We start from the raw sequence: 18,389 nt of genomic DNA, 5'->3' as shown, positions 1-18,389 counted from the left end.
AATTTAATGAGTTTTTTTATATAAATAATATTGGGGGATTCGAACAACTTCTCGATGAAGGGACAACTACTTCTAATTACTTGAGCTATAAATTTCTTGTTACAAATTCAATGACTTTTTGTGTCATTGTATTTTTCACAAATAGTTAAAATTTAAAATAATAAAAAAGAACAAAAAGGTACACTCCACCGAAGACCTTTCCAATATTCCCTCCCTCAATAAATAAAATAATTATAAATAATAAAAAAGCCACAAATTCCAATATTCCATCGTCTTCTTTATAGATCGATAAACTACCTTTTCATTTCCTCACTTCACTTCTCAGGTGTTTCTTTTCGTTTCTGTCAAAACCAAGCGTAATTTTCCAGCCAAGTATATCAGCAAAGAGCCAGCTAGGTCTGAAGAGACTCCATGAACAATCGTGGTCAAGCTCGAGGAAGCCCTAGAGGCGCAAGATTCTCCAAGAATCGTGGTCAAGCTCGAGGAACCCCCCAAGGTGGCCGACGCACCGGCGATCACCCTCCCCATCGACACCGCCCTGTAACTTTATCACCACCCCTATTTAGATTTCCTCTAATCTATTTACAACAATACCTGTTTTTTTGGGCTTCTTTCATCTTTTCTTTTATATGGGATTTTGTTTTTTCTTTCATTGAAGTGAAGTGAAAGACTCTTCTCTTACCTGCATGCTTTGTATAACCGTGCATTCAATTTTCGGCTCTGGGTTTTTGAAATTATATGGAATGTAATGTGTGCGCTGGTTGAAAAGTTTGGAACTTTTTGTTTATTTTGCACTTTGAAATGGTTTGGGTTTTGTTTTTGTTGTAGAAATTGGGTGGGAGTAAGAGAAAATTCAAGCCTCTGATGATCCATGTCTTACAAGTGGATATTTGAGCATAGGTGGTTTCTTTTTTTATTTTGTATTTTAATGATGATGGTTTACGAATTGAAGGTTGGGACTTGGAAGTGGGTTATGAATCTAGGGCTGGTTTTTGAGTTTGGATGTGTTAACTTCAGCTCCATTCATTGGCAACTTTGGTGGGATTTGGTTTTTTTTTTTTTTTTTCTTGAACGTATTAAATGACTCTTTGCAGCATGCGTGGAAAAGTGATGAGAAGAAAGTTTCATGTTCAACGTTTATATGAGTTATATGAATTATATTACTTTATTGCATGTCTTAATTAATCTTGCACATGATTGTGGAGTTGAGTTGATTGACTGGTTTTTATTCACACTGATCACATAAACAGCAGGCTGGAGCTGGAACTTGCGGACCTTTTCCTAATGATTGTCCTGGTAGCAAAGAGCTCTGGTCTAACAGTGAAATGGAAAGTCCCCAGCAAATGTCACCCGGTAGCTTCTCATATCATTCTGAGCGCAAGTCTGCCTTCAGAAATGCACATCGGCAGGAATGGCATCCGTCTGGAAGAAAAGACACACTTCCCTGTGTTGAGAGTTTGAAAGAAGGACATAAATCAACTGAGTCCGCAAGCCTTAAACCAAAAGATTTAACATGCTCAGTTGTTCCAGATTCAAGCGATGAAGGAGATTTTCCTTCATTATCTACTCTGAATCATTCTCGGAATTCACGTTTGGGTTTAGAGAGAATGCATATAAGAGAAACCCCAAGTCATATGACAGGGGATGGTGAAACTTCTTTGCCCTCCAAATCTGAAGCCAGCAGTGGGGCTTTTCCTATTAACAGTTTTGTAAACACAACCGGCCATCGGAACCCAGAGCTTTCTGAACACCCGGCTTTTGATTTATGCCCAACTAAATCTGGGAGTTGTGTTACCCTAAACCCTCCTCTGCTAGTACAGAATAGAGAAAGGCGGAATGAAATGAAGCGCTCCAAGGAAAAGCAAAATGGAAGTGTTTTACAGCCTGGAATGGTTCTTTTAAAGGGTTTCCTTTCCCTCAGTGAGCAGGTGCTGCTTTGTGCTCTTTTACTATCTCTATTTGCTGTGATAAGTTGATAACTGATTAGTGTATTGTTAATCATACCCCCTGATAACTACATTGACCTTGAACCCTCATTAGTAAGGTAATGAAGCTTTTTGGAGGAGCTTTCTTTCCCTGTGGATTTATCATTTCAACATAAGTGTTACCTTCCCTGTGTGAATAGCACATGAAAGCTGTAGAGTAAGTTGATTAATAGCAAGATTTTCTGTGTTTTATTTCTTCTAGATCAATATAGTGAAGCTATGCCAAGACTTGGGTTTGGGTCCTGGAGGTTTCTACCAACCTGGTTACCGTGATGGAGCGAAGTTGAATTTGAAGATGATGTGCCTCGGTAAGAATTGGGACCCTGTGACGAGTAAATATGGAGATCACCGACCGATTGATGGTGCTAAACCGCCCACTATTCCCGTTGAATTCTTTCAGTTGGTTGAAGGTGTAATCAAAGAATCTCATTCCCTTATAAGAAAAGATTCTAAAGTTAGCAATTCCGAAGACATATTTCCAAGGATGTCCCCAGACATTTGTCTAGTGAATTTTTACTCATCATCTGGGCGACTTGGTCTTCATCAGGTTTGTCATGAAAGAGCCTTAGCCAAATTATCTGAGTGGTTGAATGCTAAACAGTTATTTTTCTCAGCGATCTTTTCTTCTTTTTTTTTCTTCCGAAGTTAATATAATGAATGTTGCCCCTTCTCTCCCTCCCGCTTGATAGAACTTTATTAAGCATCACATCTCTGACTGTCAGCCTTTATTAAGCATGCCACTTCTGTGCTGTATGATAGTAATAGCTTCCAACCTCTTTGGCTTCACAGTATTCTTCTACACTTTTATTTAGTACTTTGAACTGCATTACATTGATCAACAGCTGCAGCACCACTTCCAAATTTTCCAAAGCAAAATACAACTATTCTTAAACCCGTCACTCACATATGGATTCTTTAGAAGACGGTAGAAAACTTTCCCATATAACCAAATTTGTCCCATATTATTTTGTGGCTCTTAAAAAACTTATAGATTGTCTGCACCTCATTTTCCTGAATTTAAGCATGAGTGTTTTAACTTCGTGATAACATCTTATGACCATACTTCCTACAGGATCGTGATGAAAGTGAACAAAGTCTCAATAAAGGTTTACCTGTTGTCTCCTTTTCTATTGGAGATACTGCAGAATTCTTGTATGGCGATCAAAGGGACGTTGAGAGGGCAAATAAGGTTTTACTGGAATCTGGAGATGTTTTGATATTTGGTGGAAAATCAAGACTTGTCTTTCATGGTGTAGAGTCTATACAGCCAAATACTGGTCCTAGGACCCTACTGGAAAAAACAAATATCCGGGCTGGCCGTCTGAATCTTACTTTTAGACAATATTGAAAACCCGGTGTTTGTGTATATGTCGTAGTCTTCTCTAGTTAAGAGTTAACATGAAGTAACATGCTAGCTTCATAATGTAATGACAGTTTATGTTGATATCATGGAAAATGGTTTATGTTGCAATTCAGCACTTTCATTTTGGAACGAGTTCAGTTTATTCAGACGGGGCGTAGAAACTTTTTGGGAAACTGGGTGTGATGAATGAAAAAAGGGTGTAAATAGAGGCTCCCTTGCCTATATTGTAATTTGTAACTAATTGGTTGCAGTAGTTTAGTTGGCATTCTTTGACCGTCAAAAAATAAAAAGAAGTTTAGTTGGTATTCAAACCACTCTAAATAAAAGCTCTGAAATTCAAGTCTCTGATTTTTTTGGATGAATCCAGGGTATCCCCCGCATGTAGGCGAGGACTAATCCCTCGAGCATGTAGGTAAGGGGAACAAGCTCCTTACCACTTGAATCACCAAGCATCGGTAAGTGTCTGTTTTTCAATGAATGAAAGAAATATAAAATAATAAAAAACTATTTTTTCAGTCTTAGGGTTTTTTACTAGCCTTGTAGATATGGGCTTAGACAAGTTGGCTAGTACAGTGTGCTCCCTACTCTGAACCTGAGTTTGAATTCCCCTCCTCATAGTTTAGATTATTTTAATGTAGATTATCGCTTGTATAAAAAAATAAATTTTAAAATATTGAAAAAAAAAAAAGAAAAAAAAAAAAGGGATAGGGTTTTTCGCTAGCCTTAATTATTGTCCATGGGTTGTGCCTGGGCATGGTGGGTGGTCTGCCATAGCCAAAGGTCTACTTTAAGTTGGCACTTCGGTTGTACTAGATCCCATTTGTTTTTGGCAGCCAAACTTCAACGGTTACTCAAGCAAACTTGTGTTGGTCCAACTTTGGTTCAACATTCCTCTCTGGCTTCGCTTAAAGAACAATAAAATAAATGCTTATTTTAGAAGCAAAAGCCACAAGAGCAACAACCCTACCACCAACAAACTCTTTCTTACATATAAAAATCCTTTATAAATCACTCACATGTGTATCCCATTATCACCATGCTTCTTATTCAGATTTTATTAGCCATGCTTTTATTCTTATAGCATGTGCTCTAATTCTTATAGCAATAAAAGTGCTCAACCAATGTTCTTCTCCATTCAGCCACCAGTATGCAGAGGTGGAGGATAGGGAGAATGATCCATGCTGGAGAAGCAGGGCACATGCTAGATATATCAGCTTCAATGTTCTGAGAATTTTGCATGTGCTCTAGCTCTCCAGCTTGGACTCTCTCCCTTTCAGGCACAAGATTGAAGGCAATGATAAAGGTCAGTTTCTTAGTAGCTCATATTGGTAACTCATTTAACCGACGGTAATGTCGATCGAGCTGATTCTACTTCTGCAATGCTGCTTCCCTAAGATCATCTAAGTGCTACACAGTCTTGCCACTTTTCATTGAACCAGATGATCATTCACAGATTGAGTACAAAATCTCATCAGTTTATTTTGATGCAGACCTTCAATTGCCTTATTATTTTTATACACAATCAACATCCATAAATAATTTCATCATCCACAAGTTAAATAACAATTCTTGGCTCAAATCACCTTAGTTGGAAATCAACACCACCTTAAATTAAATGTAATAAGTTATTCATATATACCAGAGGCCAATGAAAATTCTAAAATCACCCTTTTGGCTGGATCAACCACGGTCAGATCTGTTTTCTAGAGCTGAAGCAGCAGACTCCACATGAACAAGTAAACAAGCATATACTTTTTGTTTTAACCTGTCAACATTCTCCACCAATCCGTTGTTCCCCGAGCTCATATTGTTCTTCAGTTTATCCAACCACTCATTTGCTTTCTTAAGCTGTGATAATGTCACAGCAATATGATTGTCTGGCTCATTGCGTCGCCCGGCACTGTCCTTACCTTTCTTCTCTTGGGGTTTCAGATGAAAGCCAGTATCCAATGCTTCCTCCAAGAATTTCAAAAACCAAGATCTTGTTTCATTTATGAGAATTTCTTTCAGCTCTGCTATCTCTTTTGCACTATCTCCTTTAGCCCATTCTAGTTTTTCTGCTCCACTTAACTCAGCAGGGGCCTTTGGAGACTTCAATGTACTTTTACCATGAATTAGACCTGTCCTTTTGCTTAACTTTTCAACATCTGGAGGCACTAATTGTTTTGTAGTTAAAGGAATTGAATTATCCTTGAATGGAGCTGCAATGTTTGGTTGGTCAATGAGCTGGTGGAGTATGAAAAACTTGTTGAGAGGAAGGTGGGGATTGTCCGGTGAGGCAGATGAACATAGATCGGCAAACATGCTGAAAGAAAAGATTTAAGAAATAAGTTTCACAGACTAACAATTTTAATGTGATTATAGATGTAAGATATTGACATGGATTCTTTTAATAGATATTATAGTTACCTGAGACATTTGACAAGAGTTGCAGCTGTAGATGCTTCTTTTTGAGCTTCTGCTGCTACCAAAGAAGCTAAATTTCTCCTCCTGAGCATTCCCTTGTAAAATTTTAACGAAAGATAAGAAAGAAGTGTCACATTGCAACGGTGTAATGGATGCGAGAATTAGTGAGATTTTTCTATTCAAGATATTGTTGCCTAGCTAACATCAATCTAATTCAATGAAAAGGCCTTTTAGTTTTTCTTGTTGCCTTCAATTGAATGCATGCTCAATTGGTCATGATCTGAGTATAAACTCAACAAAGTACTGATATCTGTTCAGAATTTAGCATTATCAAAATAATACAGTTGTTCAACAAAAATGCCAAACCTTTTTCTATATTGGCTGTTTGGACTGATGGAACAGTAGCCATAACTTAAGTTTCGGACATGTTAAACTGAAAAGGAAAGAAATGCGAAGGAAACAAGGAAAGGTACCTTTCCAAGCTTCAAAAAGTTAGCCGGCAGACAAGCCCACAAAACAGCCTCAGGTGACTGGCTTTTATCTTTTCGGCTTGACAAACAATTAGAGTTCATGTTTTCCTGTTTGCTTGAAGTTCGTTTTGCAGAAGTGCTTCTATAAGGCACAGCAGTCTCCTTGGTGTTAGATACGACTGAGTCCGGCTTTGATGAAAGTGCACCAGGTCGATTATGGGAAGGAGTTATTGAGCGTGCCTGTAACACTAGAACAAATGATCATGTTACAAAACTGTTCTTTGATTACATAAAAGGGAACCATCTACTTATTTGTTTGTTTCAAATAAAAGGATTATATTCTCAGTTGCATCATTTGGTGTAGGGATCTAGGAAAAGGTTCTAAAGATCCAAGAAAAATTTGTGTACTGCACAATAACTTTGTTCCAATTTATTGAATCTTGTTCTTGTTGTATGTTATGTGTTGCCTAACACTCCTATATGTGTAACATTGCCTGAATGCTTTAGGACTTGAAACAGAGAAAAAACACCAATCTCATTTGCTTTTATTCTGTCATCACTATGGCATCTAATTTAAACAGATAATCCTACCCGTCTTAAAAATGGAAATTATGTTTAGCACGAATCGTACCTGACCATTATGCTCTTGCTGCTTGCCTTTTAACATGGAAACCTTCCTAGCACCACTCTCATTGTCATGGTTCTTCCCACCTCCATTAGAATCTGGCCCGCTAGCTTTTGAATTTGATGTCAAAACACCTTGCATATACCTAGATGCAACAGCTGCCCTTTCCTCTTTAATAACAAACGTTTGTCTTGAGTTTTCATCTTTTGCGTCGAAGGACTCCCTCGATTTCAAACTATTGCTGCCTTCCTGATCAACTTGAACTGGACTCTCTGATGGCTCTAACATTTGCATCAAATCCTTCGGGTTCCCCACGAAAGGGTGCCGTCCTGGAACTGGTCTGACCCCAATAAGTATAGGAACTGGTGTTCCTGCCTCCATTCTATCAACATAGAAAAACTGGCCAAGCTGCAACTTGTTATTCAATATAATCTCATTGTCTTCCTTGGACAGTGAGACATAACTGGAATGAGAAGAATCCGACACTTTTATGAAGAAGCCTTGGTTTGGCCACAGCTCTGACCCACTTAAGGCAGGCACAATGCTGATCACTTGAAGCAGGACCGATCGATATTCTCCACGAACCTTTACGTTGGAGTTAATGCTCTGAAGGAGCTTTAGTAGAACTCCTGGTGTAAGGGAGGCCATTGCTTTTTCTTCTTGTTCTGGTAAATCCAAATTTGAGAAAGTCTACCTGGATGATGATGCACTGGAATTCATTTCATGGTACTATTCACTTCAGATACCGTTTTGCTAAGCAAAAACCATATCCCATATGCAACAAGAATCAAAGACAGGCAACCTATAATAAAGTCCTGCAATTTTTCTTTTTTATTGGTTTTTGGCAACACAATGTCTTAACAAGAAAAGGCATTGAAAAGACACAAACTAATGAACACTGCATATTAAAACTCAAACAACAAGAATCAAGAAAACAAAATTTCTGAGGTAAATTTCAATGAAGAAAACTAAGCTAGCATCAGTCAGAATATTATGAAATTCTTGCTTTTCTGAAGAAATTGTGTAAGCTGCATAAGCTGTATGCGTCAAAATGATGGAAATTATGCAATAACATGAATGACTAGACATGCTAAGAATTAGAGAGATGGTAAATACCTGGTGATATATGGAGCACAAAGATCCAAGAAGGTTGAACTAGAAAGATAGAACAAGGTGGGGAAGGAATCTTGCAGAGAGATGAAGCATAGAATACAACTTGAGAACCAAACAGTGTTTGATAAGTGGCGGCATTTGGCTTGACCAAAAGAACATCTTTAGGCTTTAGCTTTGCATGAAAGGCACGTAACCATCAGCTTCTCTTGGCTTCAAAGCCAAGTGACAATGCATACATGTGAGAATTTTATGGCCTTTTTATGTGATGTGCAATGATTATAAAAGGGGCTACCCACCATTAATTGAGATTATTGTGATTGATCAACCTTTTTTCTTATAATTTGCTTCTTCGTTAGGTCGTGGGTCTCTTTGTGGATACTTAAGGACCTTTCCAATGTTTTGATCAGAAATTGTACTTCAATCGAGCAGCCTCTAAAAGGAATTGACCAGAATTTGTACATGTGAATCATATTAAACGCAATACTCATTAGGCATACCTACTTTGGGTAAACATAAGGCATCTCTTAATCAAGGACATTAACAAGTGGAATATCACATTCAACTTATCAGTTGGTTCTACTTCGCTAGAATAGATTCTAGGAATAAATCCCATACCTGTGTATTTGTGAAAATCAAAGGTTCAAGGCTAAGAAAAGAGAGTTACCCTTATTGTGTAACTCAAAATACATCTCATTCGGCAAGAGACTTATATCTCAAGTGATTAAGAGCATTCACTCTTGCACTCGAGGTAATGTTATTGATTCCCCTCTCTTGTATAAAAATAATAACTTTGGCCAAAAAAAAATATACCTTTGTCATTTGGTTTACCAACTAGCCCAAACAAGCAAAGAATAAAATGCTTTGCAAAGTCAAAACTCACCATTTCGATGTATGTTGGTACATCAATTCCAATCTCTAATATCACAAAATAATGGAAGGGGACCAAACGATATTAAAATGGACTCTTCTCTATAACTACAAGCAACTGCTAATTGATTTCCCCCATCGGAAAATCAAAGGGCAAGCCAACAATTTTCTTTACAAACAATTTGAATCTAAGATCTAGCAACTTTACTAGGTACATATTCATATGATTAAAATGCATTGGCTTCAGTTTCTGCACGCACCAAGCTAGCATACACACCATTAAGATGAGAAGCCACAAGTGCATCATGGCTCCCATATTCTGTGATGGCACCATTGCTCATAACTGCTATCATATCAGCCCCTCTGATTGTCAAAAGCCGGTGAGCCACTATGATGGTTGTAGCCCTTTTGGAAATCTTCCTAAGTGCATCTTGTATGTGTTTCTCTGATTCCAAATCCAATGCACTACTTGCTTCATCTAGCAGCAATACCTTTGATCTCTTCAGTATAGCCCTTGCTATCGCAATCCTTTGTTTCTGGCCCCCTGATAGCTGGGCTCCACTCTCACCAACCTATATATGATAGGAAAAATATTAGAAAAAGAAACAACAACAAAAAATGGTGAAATGAAGTTGAACAACTTGGGTGATACATATGCATCATAGAACAATACCTGAGTTTCATAGCCTTGAGGGAGGCTACTGATGAAATTGTGAATATAAGCTTCCCTTGCAGCATCTTCAATTTCAGCCCATGAAGCATTTGGGTTACCAAAAGCAATGTTCTCTCTTATAGTGCCAGAAAACAATGTAGGCTCTTGACCCACTAGAGCTATCTGCTTTCTCAACCACTTCACGTTAATATCTCTCAAATCCACTCCTCCCATCATCACCTTCCCTTGAATTGGATCATAAAACCTTTGTATTAACCATACAACTGTTGATTTTCCTGACCCACTTCCACCCACCAATGCCACAGTGCTACCACCTTTGATCTTCAAGCAAAAGTCACTCAACACAGTCACATCTGGCCTAGATGGGTATGCAAATGTGACCATTTTGAACTGAATATCCAATGGTTTCGACCGGTCGAGTTTCTTTTCTTTGTCTCTGTTGCTACTGCCAATTAATGGCCTACGTGAAATGATATCAAAAACTGCTGGAATTGCTGTTGCAGCCATGGATGTGTCTGGTGCAAGACCGGCTAATTGTCCAACAGAAAATGAACTCAAAACAAGAATGAGAAAAATTTTGTATACCTCACCGAAGTTTGCTTTGCCTTCTTTGATAAGGTAAGCACCAAACAAGAGAGTTACGGTGTATGCTCCATACATAACACCTTGAGAGAACCCCAGTGCTAGGCCCATGATTTGTGACCTTCTTACTGATTTGCTCTTTGGACCTGATAAAGCTTTTTCAAAGGACTTAACCAACTGCTCTTGAGCAGAAAATGTTGTGACTGTCCTTATGTTTGAAACTGCACCAGAGGCGATATTGCTAGCTTTGGCATAAGCTTCATTGTCAAGTTTTGGTCCTAAATTTATAATCAAGGTTAAGTAACTTGCACCAAGAGTCAAAGGAGTGAGAGCAGCAGCCAAAATAGCTAGCCTCCAGTTAAGGTAAACACATAGACCAAGTCCCACCATACCTGAACTCAAACCCATTAACAAGACTGATAATCGATCAATGTGGACTGATCGAAAACTGACAGAATCAATTGAGAGCCGTGAGACCAGTACTGCTTTGGAGTTTTCTTCAGAATCAAACCAACCAGATTCTTGTTTTAGTATGGAACGAAATAGGAGATTTCTCACTCTCATTGTGAGTTTTGTTCCAGCCCAGCCACACAAGCCTTGCTGTCCTGTCATAAAGACTATGTTCCCAAAGCCAAGTCCAACAAGTACTAAACAAAGGGGTTCAATGCTTCTTTTAATCTTGGATGGGTCTTTACCAAAATATATTTCAAGGGCTACGCCGAGAAGAAAAGGGAAAATAGACAAAATTGCACCTGCATGCATACCCAAGATTAATCCAAATAAAAGCATTGGAAGCTCTGGTCTCAGTAACAACCATATATCTGAAAGTCGAACTTTTCTTGGTTTTGGTTTTTGGACCTCTTTCTCCTCTATTTGGGTTTTCCCTTGGGTAGGGTTTGATCTTAGCGCATCATGAATTGATTTATCAGGCACCAAAAGCTGAGTGCCTTTTTCAGTATCATTTTGCTTTGACAAAGGTTTTGTTACTCCATCAGCAGCAAGCTCAACAAGGCTATAGTAGGCCCCAGCTTTTTCCATGAGCTGGCGGTGATTGCCAATCTCAACGACAGAGCCAGAGTCAAGAACAACAATGGTATGAGAATTTCTTACTGTTGATAGCCTGTGAGCAATTACAATCGCTGTTCGGCCTGAGGAGATCTTGTCAATAGCCTGTTGGACTACAGACTCAGATTCAGGGTCTAGGGCACTGGTTGGTTCATCCAAGAGAAGGATTCTAGGGTCTTTGATCATAGCTCGAGCCAATGCGATTCTTTGTTTTTGACCTCCTGAAAGAAGTGCTCCTCTGTCTCCAACCTGCCAAATGACATTTGAAATGAATGAGCATTAGACCATGAGTACATAATCATTGATGTAAACATTTACATGTGTGTGTGCATGTGTATAAACGTCCTCCTGCCAGACAAGCCGGTACATGTTTTTCCCTCTGTCAGTCTGGATCACTAATTAGGTGAATTCTTGTTTGAATGTATGGTCCAAATTCACAGTTTGGAAACATAGCATGCTAGATATCTGCCAAAAGAACGTTGCCATGCATATTCTAAACACTACTTCCGTCAGTATACTAAGGATCTCCCCATCAAGAGAACAGTAAGAATGCTTTTGTAACTGAACCTGAGTTTCGTAGCCTTGTGGAAGGCCAGAGATGAAGCTGTGAGCATTGGCAGCAATGCAGGCAGAAATTGCTTCCTTCTTGGTGGCATTCTCCTTTCCCATCAATACATTTTCTAATATGCTTGTGGCAAAGAGCACTGGCTCCTGGCCAACCATACCTATCTGATCTCTTAGCCACTTGACCTGCAGCGTCCTCAAATCATGACCATCTAATGTAACTATACCTGCAAAACAAACAATTGAAAACAAAATTAGAGCAGGAACTAAAGTTATTCCAACTTATCATAAATCGCTTTTTTATATTGTTAAACCATAAGCTTATGATACCTTGGTTAGGGTCATAGAACCTCTCTATAAGAGCAAAAATGGTGGACTTTCCACCTCCGCTAGAACCAACAAGTGCTAGTGTCTTTGAAGATGGAATAACCAGATTAAGAGAATGAAGAATTGGAGCATTAAGACGAGACGGGTATGAGAAAGAAACGCCTTTAAATTCAATCCTTCCTCGAGCCTTTGGCAGGGTCCTGCCTACTGAGCTGTAGGGATCTATCTCTGGAACTCTATCTATAATTTCAAAAACCCGGCCTGCTGCTACCGTGCCTTGTGAAAACTGAGCAAAGTATGACAGTGACAATGCCAAGCCCCTATGAAAATTTAGTCACATGTAAAATGTGTCAAGAAAATAGAAAAGGTCATGTACAATTAGTTTTATATATCTCTTTGCACAAAAATTTCTGAAATTTCTTAACCACCACAAAGACAAGCTTATTACCTCCCCCCAACATTGACACCAAAGAAACAAGCAATAGCATCGCCTCCACTTATCTCTCCCCTTGCAACCAAAACACCACCATACCAGAAAGCCAATGCCCACGTTGAATAAGTAACCAGATAGATAACTCCCACTCCTGCACCCTTAGCAAAGCCAATCCTTGCTCCAAAAGGCACCAAATCAGCCAATAAATTAGCGTATCTTTCAGCCAAATTATCCTCCGCAACAAAGGAAAATACGGTTCTGATTGAACTGATAGCTTGCTCAGCTACAGTACCGGCCTTCCTATAAGAAACCTTTGAAAAATGCACCAGAAAAGAATAAAAAAGATGCTAATGTGTTGATAAAAATTAAGGTCAAGTTTATAATATGCTTGGTTATGTCATTCTCTATTTGTTTTTACCTCTTCTTTTGTAGTTAGGCCAACATAAACAGCCTTGTATGCAATACCACAGAACATCATCAGTGGTATGACTGAGAAGATTACTAGAGATAATTTCCTTGACCTTATAAATCCAACTGCGTATCCACATATGAAAGTGCATATGTGGTGAATGAAATGTGCCATCTGCAGTTATATAGAAAGTTCAAAATGTATCAATGCTAGCTGATTCTCAATATACAAGAACAGAACAATAATGACTATTTGTTACGTAATCGTAAAATTTTATTCAAGGCAAATTTATAAAAGAAAATAGTAGACCTTCTCTCCCATAACTTCTTGAATTTGAGCAACATCACTGGAAATTCCGTGCATAATATCACCGGCAGCGACTTCTGTATCGAAAAAGCTAACGTCTTGCCGTAGAACTGCTCTTAGATATTCTCTTCTCATTCTTTGAGCAGATCTCTCTCCCACCATTCTCCAGCAAGTGATCTCTGCAATTTAGTGATAAAAAAACACTGTTGGTATGTATTCGTATGGGCTTTGACAAAATTCCATGTGTTACAAACATTTAGACACAAAGGAAAAACAAAAGAATTCAAAAGGAAACAAAGAGCTAAAAGGCAATGTTCATCATGATGTATGCCCATCTTACCCATGTATGCTCCAACTACCACTATTGCAGCTAGTCCAGCCATGTACAGGCATATCTGAAATTAGATTCAAAAGAAAATCAGCTTCCATTATTAATCCAAACCAAATATAACCTACAGTAAATATTGAAAAACAATGGTAAGAAAAAGTTTACCAACAGTGAAGAAAATGTCTTAATCTATAAACATAGAAAATAAAACATATGAGCATGATCTATCTTTTCTTGTGTAAAAATATATTTACATACATACCATCTCTACATCCTTCATCATCGGAGTCTTGTCAGCGAATGTTGATTCTTTAGCAATCTTGTTCACAAACTGTCCAAAAAGAAAAGAGTACCAAGGAAGAGACCCTCCATTGATGAGAGCACCCACACAACCCAAAAAAACAAGAACCAAATCCCATTTTGTTGAATACTTGAACAAGCTAAGCAACCCTACTTGCTTTGGTGGCACTGCATCCTCCTCATCCTCACCATCCTCATCAAAAACAGAACCTTGATCACTGTCACCGTACCGGTCATCCCCATCGTTACGACGATTAGTAACCGTTGATTGCCATGCATGATCATCATAACCATTCTGATGATGATCGTGCCCTGCATGTGACAACCCATGACCATAGCCACCATGTCCTATAATTTTTGATGTGCCATAAAAATGACCACCTGGGTCATGACCCAAATTATGTGACAACCCATGACCCAAAACTTCAGATTCATCATCATCATCATCATCATAATGACCAAGCACATCTCTTTTAGCCAAAGGACCACTATAATTCCCACTTCCCAGCTCCTTAATCTTCTCCAATTTTGGGGACTTTTTATAATTAGCATTGCAATTACTCTTCCCAAAAACCAAAGAACTCTCACTGTTATTATAGTTATTATAGTTATTGCCATCTCTAGGAGGAGCAATATAGCTTCGAAGCTCAAGCCTGCCATCAGGGGTAGAATCGTAATTTGTGATATTTTGGGCAGAGCTTCTGAACCCAGTAGAGGTTCTTGAGAGGTAGTAGTAATTGGCTGAGCGGCGAGTTATTTGGGCCTCTGTGGAGGTGCTGGTGGCAGCCCATGGGCTCAAAGCTGAGCCCAAGTTTCGAGTGTCACTCCACCCAGTGGGCTCAAACTGCCACGAAATCTCGCTCTGCCACGACACGTCGTTGTCCGCCGCAAACGGCGTCGTTGGGCGGGACCTCCGGCTGTTGGGTGTTCGGTTTTGGGTTGACCGGGAGTAGGAGCTGACGGGCGTGGGGTGACGTGGGTGGCGGTGGCTGGAGGATGACTGTTCAAATTCCAAGGAGGAGTCTATGCCAGCCATGATTGTGGGGGTGTTTGGTTGGAGGGAATTATGTGGGAAAGTGAGGGGGAAAGGAAGGAAAATGAAAAGAAGAGTTTTTTTTCCCAACTTTTTGGGTATACAGCTTGCCAGTGGGAGGAAATTTGTAAATGGTGAGTAGGAGGGAGGCTTTAGCTATTTGTGCAAGGATGGTGGTGGTTGTCCAAATGTGTCTTGTTGGTTTTTATTAAGCAGTAAAAGACTTCGTTGAATCCGTCTCTTTTTCAGTGAAATCAATATGCTATTGTTCATCTTATATGGACCAATATTTAAATTCTTGTAAAGATAGATCAGCATTTTCCATTGTTTTCTATTTTTAAAGTTCAAAAAATTACAGCGCATGTTAATGGTTTATTTATTAAAAATTTACAGTGCATGTCAATGATTTATCTAGAATTTAGTGACACACAGTTTTCACTTGATTGTTTTATTATAATTCCGAGTTCAAATCTTATGAACCACGAAATACAAAAATGCATGCATTAAATGTGCTGCTTTATCAAAAAAAATTTCCCAGTTGATTTTCTTTTCTTTCTTTAAACCAATCATTTTGGATTTGATATTTGTCCTTTACATATAAAACAACTTGTACGATTATAATTGGACAAGCACTTCGTTAGTATCTAGCTAAGAAAACACATCATCTATTATGTCACGGAGCCTCATTTCGTACTTGAAAACATCATGCAGGCCAAATCCAGGCCGGCTGATAGGAATTAAAAATAGGAAAACCCTAATGACATGCATTGTCTGTTGTAATCTGACTGACGTTCTTGGTCGGTTGCTTTGTTGATCTTTTCTCAACTGCAAACAAAGCTACAAACCAAACAGTCTTTCTTTGGTTCCCTCTTTCACATGTCATCAATCTCAACTTGTAACAAAGTTTCTCCTCCAACTGTCATTAGCTCATGATTTACAAATTGTTATTTCCATTGTTGGTCGGTTTCTGAATGAATCCCATCACTAGCAGCTGAACCTCTGTTTTGACCGGCTAACTGGGTCTAACTCAGTGAAAAAGAACCTTGACTTACAAACTAGCGATCTCAAGTTCAATTTGAACCTTGGCATATTGGCAGTGTGTGTAAGAAAATCTATGTTTCGACCAAGCAAACAAATGAACACATCATAATGCATAATCCTACACACACACAAAATTATTAAATAGCTCGGACTTAACAGCTAGAGCCACAATCTCTCACTAAATAATCTAAATCTTAGAACCTCAAAAATATTTATAAACATAACTTGAGCAGCAATATCATCCAATAGTTGGTTTCTTTTAGCAGATAATAATTGCATATAAGTTGCTAGCTTTCAAATCTGAGTTCATCCCATGATTAAAGTTTAAAGTTTATTTCAAAATTTTTGAAGTTTAACTAAAAGAAGACAGAAATGCCTTTGGAAGGTAATTCCAATAACTACAATAGGCAGAATATGCTAGCTGGAGACAAGTAGAGTCGCCCTACAAAGGTAAAATGACAGTGGAGCAATAGGAAGACGGCAACAACACAAAAATGGTCGTGGCTTACAAGCTATTATTCCGCATAGTCACAACACTCTTCTTAAACTGTCAACAATGGTGATTGTAACAAAGTTGGGATATACATCCACTGTGTACATGAACAAGAAAAAGAATGCCTCTCCCAATAACTGATCTGATTCATAAGGCTTTGTCATTTAGTTAACTACCATAATCCCATCGTAGATCTTATATAGATAGCTGCATCGTGCTACTTAATTGTTTGTCTCTATGATCATTCTTTAAACCTACCTTGAAGATGATCCAAGCACACTTGCTAAGTGGTGATTATCTCAGCTTTGACTCACTCCCCTTGCTCCGGAATGATGAGAGTGAGAAGAATGACCGCGGAGCTGCAACACACAACCACCAGCATATCACTGTCAGAAAGATTCTAAGCAAATTCCATAAACAGACATAAGCATTTCCTTCTTGCCATCCTAAAAGACTCTGGCACATGGCCAAAGAAATATTCTATGTACGTATGTATTTTGAAAAATTCATTTAAACTTTTTATTCTAAAATCCTTTTAGACATGAAACACCACATATAAGATAAGTATATTCATTGGAGCTTGACAATTGTAGTATTCCATTTGTGTAGAGCAAAACTAACATATTGAATGCAAGTAGCACAAACTACTTTGATTCATAATGAACAAATAGTATAGATCATTGTGTGTGTGTGCGTATATATATAAGGGAGCCTTACTTTTAAAACACAATATAGTTTATTACTTTGGAGGATAGGAATACAATTTCATCTAATTAGCATAAGCCCAAAGACCAAAATGTAGTATCTAATTTTACAAAAATATCATTTAAAAAATATCAAAATTACACACAATGCCGCTCCTTCTAAGGCAAGCATACTATGTCACATGTACATGTCCAGCCAACCGCCACATGTCGCCGAAGACCAACTCTATTGCCCTTTATTCACCTTCTTTTTTTTCTTTTTTTTTTTAAACAAGAATTTTGTGTCATTGAAGAGACTCGAACCTTGACCCTTAAAGGAGGAGAGCTCACTCACAAACGATTACACTAAACTTGATTTTGTAATATTTATTCAGTTATAAAATATTTATATAAACAATCAACGGTTTTTTAAAGAAAAATAAAAATCATTTCAACACATATTCACACAAAAACTGCAAATAAAAACAGAAACTGCAACAAAAATACAATGTAGACATCAGTTATGTAAAAAAAAACAAAAACAAAAATGAAAACAGCAACAAAAACAAAAATTAATTGTATAGAAGCAAAATGGAGGAACCAAGATGAAAGTACTAAAATGAAAACTGCGATGCAGAAACGAAAACTGCGATGCAGAAACAGAAACTGCAATGCATAAACATAAATTGCAATACAAAAATGGAAACTGCAATTCTGAGTCTGGGCAAAAATGCTCAGCTCTAGAGTTAAACAAAGCAAAGCAATATATATTTTTTAATTCAAGACATGTTGGGAGAGGGGGAATCAGAATGAAGATCACCTAGAATGTAAAATAGGTTATTCATGTTTCTGTTTTCTGCAATGCAATTTTCGATTTTCTGCTTTCAGCAATGTAGTTTCCATTTTTTGCCTTGTAGTTTCCATTTTTTACAAAGAGCAAAAAGAGATATATGCATACGAAAGCATCAGTTGGCTCGTGATTTTGAAATAAAGAGCAAAAAGAGATATATGCAGACGAAACGCAAGAAACCTCCAGATAGTAAACGGCTGCATAATCCAATTTCAGCAAAATTAGCCAACAGGGCAGTTAATACATAGCAATATATATCATCATATTGATGAAAACCATATGAATTCCACACTTACAATAGATATTTAAATGAACTGAAATTAATACAAAATGTGACACAACTAAGCCTTATACCAAATTATCCATCATTTCCTTCTCTACCAATTTCTCAGCAATCAATCTACATAGAATGAATATAAAAGAGAGAGAGAGAGAGAGAGAGAGAGAGAGAGAGAGAGAGAGAGAGAGAGAGA

General features: G+C 38.1%; 3 protein-coding genes across 5 annotated transcripts; 1 reads left to right on the top strand and 2 right to left on the bottom strand.

Annotated features, from left to right (window-relative positions):
- Positions 1 to 272: 272 nt before the first annotated feature.
- Positions 273 to 3,494, top strand: LOC117623233. 2 transcript variants are annotated; one of them, XM_034354139.1, is made up of 4 exons: positions 273 to 540; positions 1,254 to 1,928; positions 2,188 to 2,532; positions 3,058 to 3,494. In XM_034354139.1, the coding sequence occupies exons 1-4, from the start codon at positions 412 to 414 to the stop codon at positions 3,331 to 3,333; spliced, it is 1,425 nt and encodes a 474-aa protein (XP_034210030.1). In that variant the 5' UTR covers positions 273 to 411; the 3' UTR covers positions 3,334 to 3,494. The 2 variants fall into 2 exon arrangements, with proteins under 2 accessions (XP_034210030.1, XP_034210029.1); XM_034354138.1 differs by having other exon boundaries at positions 1,251 to 1,928.
- A 1,360-nt stretch (positions 3,495 to 4,854) lies between these two features.
- LOC117622569 lies at positions 4,855 to 8,078 on the bottom strand. Of its 2 annotated transcripts, none has more exons than XM_034353299.1 (5): positions 7,966 to 8,078; positions 6,856 to 7,558; positions 6,228 to 6,464; positions 5,758 to 5,849; positions 4,855 to 5,653 (listed from the first exon to the last, which is right to left on the bottom strand). In XM_034353299.1, the coding sequence occupies exons 2-5, from the start codon at positions 7,495 to 7,497 to the stop codon at positions 5,029 to 5,031; spliced, it is 1,596 nt and encodes a 531-aa protein (XP_034209190.1). In that variant the 5' UTR covers positions 7,498 to 7,558; positions 7,966 to 8,078; the 3' UTR covers positions 4,855 to 5,028. The 2 variants fall into 2 exon arrangements, with proteins under 2 accessions (XP_034209190.1, XP_034209191.1); XM_034353300.1 differs by having other exon boundaries at positions 6,856 to 7,543; positions 7,966 to 8,070.
- Positions 8,079 to 9,056: 978 nt separating this feature from the next.
- LOC117622971 (ABC transporter B family member 19-like) lies at positions 9,057 to 14,852 on the bottom strand. The gene is made up of 9 exons (XM_034353789.1): positions 13,779 to 14,852; positions 13,529 to 13,583; positions 13,192 to 13,367; positions 12,892 to 13,056; positions 12,489 to 12,784; positions 12,044 to 12,360; positions 11,717 to 11,940; positions 9,503 to 11,398; positions 9,057 to 9,401 (listed from the first exon to the last, which is right to left on the bottom strand). The coding sequence occupies exons 1-9, from the start codon at positions 14,850 to 14,852 to the stop codon at positions 9,057 to 9,059; spliced, it is 4,548 nt and encodes a 1,515-aa protein (XP_034209680.1).
- Positions 14,853 to 18,389: the final 3,537 nt, after the last annotated feature.

This window comes from Prunus dulcis, chromosome 3 (assembly GCF_902201215.1).
Source record: "Prunus dulcis chromosome 3, ALMONDv2, whole genome shotgun sequence".
Lineage (NCBI taxonomy): Eukaryota > Viridiplantae > Streptophyta > Magnoliopsida > Rosales > Rosaceae > Prunus > Prunus dulcis.
This window is presented reverse-complemented; position numbering and strand designations above follow the sequence as displayed.

Coding starts and splice junctions, on each gene's coding strand:
- LOC117623233 (XM_034354138.1), top strand. CDS start 412: ATGAACAATCGTGGTCAAGCTCGAGGAAGCCCTAGAGGCGCAAGATTC. Junction 1,929..2,187: donor TCCTTTCCCTCAGTGAGCAG/GTGCTGCTTTGT, acceptor TATTTCTTCTAG/ATCAATATAGTGAAGCTATG. Junction 2,533..3,057: donor GGCGACTTGGTCTTCATCAG/GTTTGTCATGAA, acceptor TACTTCCTACAG/GATCGTGATGAAAGTGAACA.
- LOC117622569 (XM_034353299.1), bottom strand. CDS start 7,497: ATGGCCTCCCTTACACCAGGAGTTCTACTAAAGCTCCTTCAGAGCATT. Junction 6,465..6,855: donor AGCAAGAGCATAATGGTCAG/GTACGATTCGTG, acceptor CTAGTGTTACAG/GCACGCTCAATAACTCCTTC. Junction 5,654..5,757: donor ACTCTTGTCAAATGTCTCAG/GTAACTATAATA, acceptor CTTTTCTTTCAG/CATGTTTGCCGATCTATGTT.
- LOC117622971 (XM_034353789.1), bottom strand. CDS start 14,852: ATGGCTGGCATAGACTCCTCCTTGGAATTTGAACAGTCATCCTCCAGC. Junction 13,584..13,778: donor TGATGAAGGATGTAGAGATG/GTATGTATGTAA, acceptor ATCTAATTTCAG/ATATGCCTGTACATGGCTGG. Junction 12,361..12,488: donor GGTGTCAATGTTGGGGGGAG/GTAATAAGCTTG, acceptor AAATTTTCATAG/GGGCTTGGCATTGTCACTGT.